Below are 12,732 nucleotides of genomic sequence, written 5' to 3'. Positions count from 1 at the left end.
CTGTGTATTATCTGTGATGTTACATAGGACTGAAGGCAACAGCTACTACATTATCTGTAATCAGAGAGTTGTCACTGTGTTATCTGTGGCGTTACATAGGACTGCAGGTTACAGCTACTACATTATCTATAATCAGAGAGTTATCACTGTTATCTGTGGTGTTACATAGGACTTCAGGTGACATAACTACATTATCTATACTCAGAGAATTATCACTGTGTTATTTGTGGTGTTACATAGGACTGCAGGTAACAGCTACTACATTATATGTACTCAAGAGTTATCACTGTGTGTTATCTGTGGTGTTATATAGGACTGCAGGTAATATCTACTTCATTATCTGTACTCAGAGAGTTATCACTGTGTGTTATCTGTGTTGTTACATAAGACTGCAGGTAACATCTACTACATTATCTGTGCTGTGTACATATGTGCCTGTGTGGGTATATATGAGTCTGTTTGTGAATGTGTCTTTGTGCTTGTATATTTGTGCCTTTTATGTATTTGTATATGTTCCTGTGTATTTATCTGTGTGTGTGTGTGTGTGTGTGTGTGTGTGTGTGTGTGTGTGTGTGTGTGTGTGTGTGTACATCTATATATTTACCTTTATGTATGTATTCCAGATGTGTGTATGTATATTTGCCTGTATGTCTAAATATCTATCTTTGTGTATGTACAGTATATATGTTTCAGCGTGTCCATATATGTGGTTAATTTTTGGTTTGTGTAGGGGGCGGCAATAGAGAGTCCCGCACAGGGCGCCATCCAAGCGAAGGCCGGCCCTGGCTGTCACCAACCCTAGTCAGAAGGAACTCCGTCGCTGCCTGCGCCGAATGACCTCCTCGGTTTCTCCGGTAAGTCACACCAGGCAGAGCGGAGAGTGGTAGCGGTAGGCTACCGCTCACCGCTCTGTTCACAGTGTGGCGCTAAGTACAAGGGGGGGAGTGTGGCGCTATTTACAAGGGGGGGGAGTGTGGCACTATTTAAAAGGGGGGGAATGTGGCACTATTTACAAGGGGGGGGAGTGTGGCACTATTTACAAAGGGGCAGCAGGCTGTGTGTGGCACTATCTACAAGGGGGGCTGTTTGGCGCTATCTACAGAGGGCTGTGTGTGGCCTCTTTAATTTATTTTCTTTTAATTTATTTTTATGTTAATTACATTATAGAACTACATCGCTTGTAAAACGTAGAAATGCTTTTATACTCGAGTTACATTAAAAAAATTGTGAAAAAAAATTACACCTCATTGATTGGTAGGGAAAGAAAACATGGCGAGGGGGAAGGAGATGTCGGGAAATAAATGGGGGGGGGGGCAATCTGAATCTTTGCCCCGGGTGCAGGAGAACCTAGCTACGCCTCTGGGACAACCCATTGATTTCAATGAGAACCATGTTATTCATTTTTCCTATGGTGGTGTAGCAGGGAGATTGAAAACTTGCTGCCGGGTTCACTCCGTTTACAAATGATCGTTGGGGGTCCCAGCAGCAGGAAATACTGTGATCAGCTAAGGGTCAGTGGGTCCTATTAATAAAAAGTGATTATCCAAAGTGCACAACCCATTAAAGGAGATCTCCAGGACTTTAACATTCATTGCCTATCTTTAGTGTGGGTCAGATCACCAGGACCCCCACTGATAAGCACAATTAAGGAGCTTAAATGAGGCTGAATGGGAAGAGCTGCAGTATCGGTGTAAGCGATGAACGGGACGCAGCATTCCACAGACCCCTTCATTGTGTCCTTGAAGTCGCACTCTCGGACTCCCACTGATCAAGCATTGATAGCTTTCAAAGTTAAAGAGGCTCTGTCACCAGATTTTGCAACCCCTATCTGCTATTGCAGCAGATCGGCGCTGCAATGTAGATTACAGTAACGTTTTTATTTTTAAAAAACGAGCATTTTTGGCCAAGTTATGGCCATTTTTGTATTTATGCAAATGAGGCTTGCAAAAGTACAACTGGGCGTGTTGAAAAGTAAAAGTACAACTGGGCGTGTATTAGGTGCGTACATCGGGGCGTGTTTACTACTTTTACTAGCTGGGCGTTCTGATGAGCAGATAGGGGTTGCAAAATCTGGTGACAGAGCCTCTTTAAAGTCCCAAGGAGCGGTGGCAGAGTAGTGGTGGGACAAAATATTACATGATTAGGGAATCTAATGGAAATCATAGCCTTAAAACAATAGTTAAAATCTGCATAAAAAGGCTTATTCATTGAATAATTAAGTTATTCAACTTTCCAATACATTTTTCTTCAATTAATTAAATTTTGAAGTTCTCTGCTTGCTGTGAGCGAATGGAAACATTTACAGTTAGAGGTTGAACATATGTCCTGCTCACACAGGTGCACGGAGCTGTGCCGGGAGAAGCACATTTTCAGAATAGGTTTTTGACCTCTAAATGTGAACAATGAAAATGTACCATTTACGAGAACTTTGCAGAGCTTTTAATTACGTAATGACTGAGCTTTATTTATTAAATGCCCCTTTTATAGCGGAAAATTAAACGTCAAATGTCACTGTCAACCAAATGTCATCCTAGTCCATAAAAATGAGTGCTACCTGAACTCTGTAAACATAGCCCATAGACATGTTTTTTTTTTTAAATAATACAAAATATATATATATATATATATATATATATATATATATATAGGTATATATTTAGGCATATATAGATATATATACTTATTTACACAAAGTCCTTCGGACAGTCAACCAGACGAGAACAATACACCTGGCTACAGTTCCTTCAGCTTTGCCCAAATTTCATAAAACAAGAATCTCCAGTTTAGTGAGGTTTTGACCTGCAGCACGACTGCTACATGAGCTGTAAAAAGAGGAAGCTGAGCTTTAAGACACATACAGTTTCATAATTTTTCCAGTTGTCAATACAGTATATACATAATTACATAGTCCAGCAGGGGTCGTTACTGGACCCAGGGTCATGATCTCATATACCTATACCAATACTTTTAGAGAAGTTCCCATAGCAAAAAATGACAATGGTTCAGCACTGTGATCTTAACAAGCCCTCAGGACAAACTTTTACATTTATCGTAGGAGAGAAGAGGGATAACATAACATGGTTCAAGTTCCCAGTACCTTGTTTGTGAAGAGCTCTATAGATATGGGTACATATTGGGGAAGAAAGTTGAGGATAAGTTGGCTCTATGGGATGCATATGCACCATACAGGTTTATGGTTAATCATTTTTCTAGAAAATGCAATCTCCCAGTCAATTATCGGGCTTGGGGTGAACAAGATTTTAGGAAAATCACATAAGACTTCTTTAAGTCTTGCAAGGAATTCTGCCATGGTAGACTAAGGCTCGGTTCACATCTGCATTGGGGTCCCGTTCTGACAGTCCGTCTGAGATTTCCGTCAGAACGGGGACCCTGAACAGACACAAACTGACGTTGATTTCAATGGTGACGGATCCAGTGCCCATGGATTACGTTTGTCTCTGTTGTGCATCGGACCCGTCGTTTTGCCGGAAGCAATAGCGTAGTGGTACAAGATGATTTATACATTTAGTATTTTGACAGGTATATTTTATAGCAGTCAGCCATTCATCTAATGGAAACTCTTTTTGTAAGTCTTTTTCCCATTGTAGCATGTACTTAAATTTGCCATTAATATTTCCAGATATTAATTTATTGTACATCGGGGATAAACCATTCGAGAGTGCTATATACTCAATGTCACGTATAAATCCCTTTGTATGCCTCTGACTATGTAGTTTAGGTCAGGGTCCTACGACATGGCTAAGGCCTGCCACCCCCAAAAAAAGATGCGTTCCTGTATTCAAATAGCACCACACACGATAGATCAAGGTCACAGAACATATGTTTAATGGGTTGTATTTGATGCCCACCAATAAGGCAGTGGTGGAGGGGGGTTTGGGTGCATCAAATGAGTTGCTTTTCTACAGCAGATATGGGACTACAATAGGCTGGGGCTTGTGCTCAGATAAAAGCTAGTGAGCAGCAGGTTGCCTGAGCCTGGCCAACGGCCGCATAACATCTGGAGAGAAACAGGTAGTCAGAGTATGGCGAATACCCACAAGAGGAAGGCTCCCCACACAACGTATGAAACTCAGAGCTTATTCTTAGAACATAGCACTACCAAGTTACTCACCCAGAAGTTTTCTTTAAAAAAGACGCCTCTCATTGTGAATCCGGCAAAGTGTGAAAACAGAAGCAAACTTCACTAAGAGAGGGAAGTGTCTGTTCATTCCAAGTTAACTGCGGACTAGACTGCCAAAAATAATGTAATAATTAGTTCCTCAAATGTCCTTCCCTCTCTGACATGCCCTGCCCCTGCTAGGGCCAAAAAAACTCAACTAGTTCAAAGTAATGCAGAGTCCTGTAAAACTTCCACTGATTATACAGGCAGCTACACAGCGATCTCTGCTGGTCAGAACGTAGATGGCAGCATGGGAAATAACGCAAATGCTCGGACCACCAGACCAGAATGTATTGCAAATTACGCCAACAATGGAGCACACGGCGTGGACCAAATTTATTTAATATTTTAGATACTTTTAGGTGTAAAAAGTCTAGAAAAAGATGAGTGCTTAAGAGGAATCTCAAGAAGAGCCAAATTGACTTTACATGTGCCCAGCCATGGTAACACAAGCGCCACCCAACCTTCCAAACACACATACTAAAAACTTAAATAATAAATAAAGACCAAGAGACAATGCAGATGGAATAAAATGGCCGCGGTATTTACATAATAAATAGAATAAATAAATATTAAACTTGTAATAAATACCAAATATTTTAATAAATATTAAAAACCAATTAATATTATACCAATAATTCATGACCTTGTCCACCCATAAAGTGGGCGACTAACCCCCCACTAACAAGATACCGCGACAATAAAAGGGAGGGGGGCGGGGCGATGATGTTCCTCTTCTTCATCCAACTCGGACGGGCAGCAGACCACTCCAAACCTGGGAATATATATTCAAAATTCCCGCCTTTTTACCAAAGGGAACCAATGAAAACACCAGATTTTCCCGCCACATAGGAATTTTCCAGGACCTGTGCGTGCCAAGACCAAGTGGGTGGGGCACCACTGACCTGAACCTGACCTTATACAGGTAAGTACCAAATGAAAATAGGGGAAAAAGAGGGTTAAACCAAATGACCTTTAATTAATGACCATAAAAGGAACTGAAGGAAAACAGGAGGAAAAAAAGGGGGGGGGGCGCTGTGTTACCATGAGGGGCCACTCTGTAAACAGGCTAATAGCCCCTATTCATGGGTGGCATAAGCAAGAGAAAAGTGTCTAAGATGCCTAGTGAGTTTTTGCAACTTAGGGTGAGTTCACACAGAGTTTTTTTGCAGGAGGAAAATCTGCCTCAAAATTCAGTTTGGAATTTTGAGGCAGATTTTGCTCTGCCTGCACGCCGTTTGCCGCCTTTTTTCATAAAACGCAGTGAAATACGCTTTCTCTTCCTCAGAGGTCAGAGGTGTAAACGCCTGAAGATAGGGCATGTCTCCTCCTTCTCCCGCAAGACGGTTTTACCGCTCGCGGGAAAAAAACGCCTCCCATTGAAATCAATGGGAGGCATTTTCAGCCGTCTTTTGGCTCGTTTTACGGCGCGGTTTTCGCGTCAAAAAACTCGTCAGAAAAATCTGTGTGAACTCACCCTTATTATGCCGCATGCACCATTTTCACCGTGGATGTGTGTAAGATGGGAATACCCCTTTAATAATTATAATGGGAAAGTTTCCCTTGAATAGACCACCATGGACTAAATATTGAATGTTCCACTGACCACCACAGGGGTGTTAAGGGCGTATGAGTGTCTAAATATGTCGTCTCACTTTTTTGTGTCGCCCTCTGTGGTCTCTGTCCCGTTTATCTGGGATCGGAAGCGGTGTTGGCTACTAATAACCATTATAGAGAACCACGGGCCCCTAGTCCTCCCAGAGAGCTGGCCATTTTTACGGAGCCACTTTCCATATAAATTAATGGGAGCCTGCAAAATAGCCAAGCGCCCACAGTTGTTTAGACATACAACCGGGAAACCATTTTAATATGATAATAAAAAAAAAACAGAGTGAATATGAAGCCCTAAGTTGTTCAACTGGCAAAATATGCTGCTGACTTCCAGCTATGGTACAGCAATAGGATTGTGGTCTAGGGGCTTCAAGCTGTGACTGTGGGATCAAGAATTCATTAAACACTGAACTACATGAAGACTTTTTGTAGCGCAACTGGTTGATTTTAAGGGTATGTTCACACGCAGTGTTTTCAGACGTATTTCGGACGTTTATGCCTCGAATTACGCCTGAAAAAACGGCACCATTACGCCTCCAAACATCTGCCCATTGCTTGCAATGGGATTTACGGTGTTCTGTTCCCACGAGGCGTAATTTTACGCGTCGTTTTCAAAATATGGCGCGTAAAAAGACGCCATGTCAAAAGCAGTGCAGGTCATTTCTTCGGACGTTTTTGGAGCCATTTTTCATTGACTCCATTGCAAAACAGCTCCAATAACGGCCGTGAAATACGCCGCGAAAAACGCAAGTTGCTACAAAAACGTCTGAAACTCAGGAGCGAAAACAGCTCCGTATTTTCAGACGTATTTTGCTAAGCCGTGTGAACCTACCCTGAATGTTAGGTGACAGTTGCAGTCCACAAGATTGCAAACAATTCAATGTGTTCCTTCGGACAGCTGCCGTACTCTATATAGTTAAACTCAATCAGTTGCGCTACAAAAAGTTTCCATGTAGTCCAGCCAGTTCACACTGAGTTTGTTGGCGCTGATTTTGACACAGAAACCACATCAGAATCAGCGCCAAAAAATGGCTGAAATCGCCATTTCAATTCAATTGATTTCAATGGGAGGCAGAGGCGTTTTTTTCCTCAGGCGGCTTTTAGCCGCTCTTGGGGAAAAAAAAGTGGCATGTCCTTTCTTGCCGCGGTTCTGCCTCTGACCTCCCATAGAAATCAATAAGAGGCAGTAAAAAAAACTGCGGCGCTTTTTTTGCCTGTGGTGCTTGCATTAGCTTCATGGCCGCCGGTGAAAAACGCGGCAAAAAAGCAGGGGTAGGTCAAATTCTGCCTCAAAATTCCTGAAGGGATTTATGAGGCAGATTTTTTTCTGCCTGCAAAAAAACTCTGTGTGAACTAGGCCTAAAGGAGAACTCCAGTCACTACATAATATTACATTAATAAAAGGCCCCATTGATCAGGGATGAAAACTGCACAATAAAAACATACAAATCCCTTATTTTTAATGAGGTCACATGATGCACAATTTACAAAAGCCATACAAAAGAAAAAAAACAATGGGTGGAGCTTAGTTTTCAAATGCCTTTGTGCAGCTGACAACTTTTCTAATATTCTGTCTCTATCAATTCAAGATCCCTGCTTGCTGTCATTCAATGGGGACCTTCATTGTTTACTTCCAGTAAGTACAAATCTGTCCTGAGCCGTTTAAAGAACACAATCAAACACAACAGGATGGATGATTTTTAATATTTGACCAGTTTTTCTTTCATTTTTGTGCACACTTTTTATCTGAAGATGTCACTTGCTGTATATAGAGAAACTATATGAGATCAGCGGTTAACTTGCTGCTTTTCTTTGTGCATGTTATATTTAGCATTTAGTTGTGTTTGCAGATGTGGTCAGTTCTTGATAAAGCAGAGCTGTGCAGTTTCAAGAAGAGAGGAAGTCAGTGGTTTTAAATTAAGTGAGTTTTACATGAACTGGACCGCCAGAACATGGGAGGCCCAGGAACATTCATATTTCTATACACAGCTGGATATATGGTCATACGATAGAATCAAATGCATTTCAATATAAAGTATACAGTACCAGCCAAGTTTGGACACACCTTTTTATTCCATGGTTATTCCTTACTTTCTACATTGTAGATTTATATTAAAAGCATGAAAACTTTGAAGGAGTATATGAAGTGGTAAACAAACCAGAAATCATTTATTTTAGAATCTTCATAGTTGCCCCCTTTTGCTTTGATGACAGCTTTGCACACTCTTGGCATTGTCTCACTCAGCTTCATGAGGTAGTCACCTGGAATGGTTTTCAAGTAACAGGTTTGCCTTGTGAAGAGTTAATTTGTTGAATTTCTTCCCTTCATAATGTGTTTGAGACGATCGGTTGTATTGTGCAGAGGTACAGTAGGATTAGTACACACTTCCATGCAGTGTTTAGCACTATTCATCTACTGTTCTAATCTACATTAGGCCGGGTTCACATGAGCATGTTCAGTCCGTAATATACGGACCGTATGCCGGCAATATTTCCTGGACCGAACACACTGCAGGGAGCCGGGCTCCTAGTATCATAGTTATCTCTGACGCTAGGATTCCCTGCCTCTCTGAGGGACAACTGTCCCGTACTGTAATTATGTTTTCAGTATGGGAAAGTTGTCCCGCGGCGAGGCTCAGCGTCATAGTTAACTATGATGATAGGACAGAGGCGTATCTAGGTTTTCCAGCACCCGGGGCAAAGATTCAGTTTGGCGCCCCCCCCAATCTCTTTCCCGACATCTCCTTCCCAGTCGCCATGTTTGTTTTCTCTACCAATCAATGACGTGTCATTTCTTTTACACATTTTTTTTTTTTTATGGAACTCGAGCATAAAAACATTTGTACATTTTACAAGCAATATAGTTCTATACACAACACCAGAACCAAGCTCAGTACATATATACAGCACCAGAACCAAGCTCAATAAATAAATACAACACCAGCACAAATAAAGCTCAATTTAGTGCAACCCCTACCGTATAGGTTTGCACTAAATTGTTTCCAGCTCCAAGCATGGCCTGAACAATGGTAAGGATATGCTGGGAGATGCTGTTTCACAAAAAATGATGCTCCGCCTGCCCCCCTAGCTACGCCCCTGTGATAGAAGCCCGGATCCCTGCAGTATGTTCGGTGTGGGAAATACTGCCGGCATACGGTCCATATATCACGGACCGAACACACTCATGTGAATCTGGCCTTACGGTGAAGAACCCCTCAACTAAGTAAAGACAAATGACTGCCCATCATTACTGAAAGACATGAAGGTCAGTCAATCTGGAAAATTTTGAAAACTTTGAAGGCATCCTCAAGTGCAGTCATGAAAACCATCAAGCGTTCTGATGAAACTGGCTCTCATGAGGATCATCCCAGGAAAGGAAGACCAAGATTTACCTCTGCTGCAGAGAAGTTCATTAGAGTTACCAGCCTCAGAAATCCCAAATTATCAGCACCTCAGATTAAAGCCCACATAAACGCATCACAGAGATCAAGTACCAGATACATCTCAACATCCACTGTTCAGAGGAGACTGCGAGAATCAGGCATTTATGGTCGTATTGCTGCAAAGAAGCCATTACTGAGGAACAACACGAAGAGAATTGCTTGAGCCAAGAAACACAAGGTTGGAGGAAGTGGTGTGTGGGTGCTTTGCTGGTGACACTGTTGGAGATTTATTCAAAATCCAAGGAACACTTTACCAGCATGCCTACCACAGCATTCTGCAGCAACATGCCATCCCATCTGGTTTGCGCTTAGTGGGAGCAACATTTGTTTTTCAACAGGACAGTGACCCCAAACACACCTACAGGCTATGTAAGGGCTACTTGACCAAGAAGGAGAGTGATGGAGTGCTGCGTCAGAAGACATGGCCTCCACATTCACCCGACCTAAACCCAATTGAGATGGTTTGGGATAAGTTGGACCACAGAGTGAAGGAAAAGCAGCCAATAAGTGCTTAGCAGCCCCCGGGAATTCCTTCAAGACCGTTGGCAAACAATTCCAGGTGACTACCTCATGATGCTGATTGAGATTATGCAAAGAGTGTGCAAAGCTGTCAAAGCAAAAGGGGGCTCCTTTGCAGAATCTAATATAAAACATTCTGGGTCGATGGACGATATCCGGTGATATAACATTTCTGTTATTACTTACCTCATAAGTCCTGTTCTCTATACACCTGATATGACCCCCTTTTTTTCTATGTACACTGATATTGTGCTGTAACATATCTTGTTAGTTCCTCTAGATATACCATTTTATTAGCTCAATGAATACGTAACTGATTCTGATTTAGTTCACTGATACCTTTACACTTTTTGTTGATGATGCCAGGTTGTATACCTGACCTTGTTACTGTCAGGTAATCCCCATTATTTTATTTCACCCTGAATGCTAGCCCTGCCTATTCCTCCCGGTAAGGATACCATCAGGATTTTCTCATATGTTGCTATGTTATGTTTTATAACTGTTTACCAATATGTCTATGCCACAAGTTTTGATAAATATGTATGTGCATTTTCTTCCTTGGTTTTCCTTGGATGTTCATCTACCGGAAGTAGGTGGTTAGTCTTGGGTGATATATATCTGTTCTGGTCTCTATGCCTATGTCTCTGAACTGTGTCTCTTGGAATGTGCGAGGTCTAGGAAATGTGCCTAAGAATCCCTTGGTGTTTTCTCACATTAGACGATCCAGCCCCAACCTAATCTGCTTGCAGGAGACACACCTCACAAGCGATAGATCCGACTGCCTCAAAAAACCTTGGATAAATGGGTGTGTCATTCTTTTCATACCCCTTCCTCTAGAGGGTTGTCTCTATTAATACACCGTTCTGTGCGTTGGAACCCCATACAAACACGAAGAGACCCCGCGGGAAGATTTGTGTTGAAATAGACACTAAACCTTATGTTATTTTATGTATTTATAACCCACCACAGACCAACATTAGTACTCTCCAGGCGGCGATTGCCTTTGCCCATCAATTTCCAACCTCTTATGTTTTATATATGGGCGACTTTAATCAAGTGATGTCTCCGTCTGTGGACCGCTTCTCACAGGGTACCAGCCCCACTCTAGCGTCCTCTAACTCCCTTGTGTCAGCTGATAGAGGGTGTGGGATGGATCGATTTATGGAGACACCACCATCCACAAACTCTGGAATACACCTGGCACTTCACGGGGCGACAAACCCTATCTAGAATTGATTATGCTACAATTGATTATGTTTTCGGCTCTCCTAACCTGTCTGTACGTCACTTCAATTTCTCATTCTCGTAGAGGGATTTCAGATCACAGTGCGATACTTGTTAGGCTGGAGTTTCCTGGGCAACGTTTGATACCTGGCTGGAAAATGCACCCTTTTTGGTTAACACTTATTGGCCCCTCTGACCGTATCCCAGATCAAATTGCAGTTTTTAATGGTACATGATACCCCTATCTCTCATACTTTGAAGTGGGATACTTTCAAGGCTTACCTCCAAGGCTGTTTACGGTCTACAATTTCTTATATAAAGAAATCCATGGCCCACTCCGAGAGAACAGCAGAGGACCAGGTCGCCTCTGCAGAATCACTGTACATCTCTGACCGCACAGAGGACCATAAAACGAACTGGTTACACTTAACCCGATTGTATAAGCACCAGCTCCACCTTAAGACAAAACGTAAATTATTTTTTACACGTCAATTTTATTTTTAAATGGGCAATCAATCCAGCCAGTTATTATCTCATTTGATCAAACAGGATAATATTTCTAACCCGGTTTTAAAAATTCAAGACTGTGATGGCCATCTACTGATAGAGGGAGATGCAATTTCCACAAGATTTAGGGAATATTATGATAATTTATATAGCTCCTCTAATGACCATACCGTAGCTGATGTTCTGTCTTATCTGAGCGACCTGACATTCCCCGCCCTATCCCCGGCTCACGTTAATTTACTTGAAGCCCCTATCTCTATGGAGGAACTTCAGGTGGCCATTCGTGAAATGGAACCTCATAAATCCCCGGGCCCAGATGGCCTTCCCGTTGAAGTATATAGGAGATATCAAGAGCATATTAACCCATTATTACTAGATACTCTTAACCAAGCCCTAAGTACTCATTTACTTCCCTCTACCTTTTATGACGCCTCTATTATAGTATTACTGAAGTATGGGAAAAACCCTGAAGAATGTGTCTCCTATAGACCAATATCCCTGGTAAATGTGGATTATAAAATCCTAACTATAATATATGCTAAACGACTAAACCAGGTTATTTTAACTATTATCCACCCGGATCAGACTGGGTTCATGCCCGGCAAATCTACTTCTATAAATATCAAAAGGGTACAGACAATTATGCAGGTGGGTAGAGCACATAATATGCCCTGGGCTGTTGCGTCATTGGACACCATGAAGGCATTTGACTCTGTTGAGTGGCCCTTTCTTTTAGCATGTCTTCAGCGTTTTGGCTTTGGACCTAATTTTTTTGTCATGGATTCAACTTCTCTATAAATCCCCTGTAGCTAATGTAGCGGTTAATGGCACGAGACAGGGATGCCCCCTTTCCATGGCCTTGTTCGCGATCGCCATTGAGGCCATTGCAATTAGATTAAGATCTACTTCCTTGATAACAGGGGTGCAATGGGGAGGGAGAACCAATGTAATTGGCCTTTACGCGGATGATATGGTCCTTTTTCTCCATAACCCCAATGAGTCGTTTGGTCATGCCATTCATTTACTTGATACCTTTTCTCAATTTTCTGGGTTGAGAGTTAATTGGCAGAAATCTGCTATAATGTATACGGCAGTTAATCCGATACCAGATCTTTTAGTATCCAATGCGGCTTAGCGGTGGTCACTAAATTCACTTATATTGGTATCGTGATGTTCTTGATCATGCTGATACGAAGGTGGAAACCCACTATTGGCCCACATAGGTCTAAAGCTCAAACTATGGTCTAA

The 12,732-nt window shown here is 42.0% G+C and overlaps 1 protein-coding gene across 2 annotated transcripts in view; it reads right to left on the bottom strand.

Annotated features, from left to right (window-relative positions):
• The window catches only part of PSTPIP2 (proline-serine-threonine phosphatase interacting protein 2), a 137,370-nt gene extending 133,059 nt beyond the window's left edge, over positions 1-4,311 (bottom strand). The window contains exon 1 of one of the 2 annotated variants that reach the window (XM_075840714.1): positions 4,133-4,311. In XM_075840714.1, coding sequence (XP_075696829.1) covers positions 4,133-4,165 — 33 coding nt within the window. In that variant the 5' untranslated portion in view covers positions 4,166-4,311. The remainder of the gene's footprint in view (positions 1-4,132) is intronic. The other variant, XM_075840706.1, reaches the window with a different exon arrangement.
• Positions 4,312-12,732: the final 8,421 nt, after the last annotated feature.

This window comes from Rhinoderma darwinii, chromosome 1 (genome assembly GCF_050947455.1).
Source record: "Rhinoderma darwinii isolate aRhiDar2 chromosome 1, aRhiDar2.hap1, whole genome shotgun sequence".
In the NCBI taxonomy this organism is placed as follows: domain Eukaryota; kingdom Metazoa; phylum Chordata; class Amphibia; order Anura; family Rhinodermatidae; genus Rhinoderma; species Rhinoderma darwinii.
The sequence above is the reverse complement of the archived record's forward strand: the minus strand, read 5'-3'. Positions and strand labels throughout refer to the sequence as shown.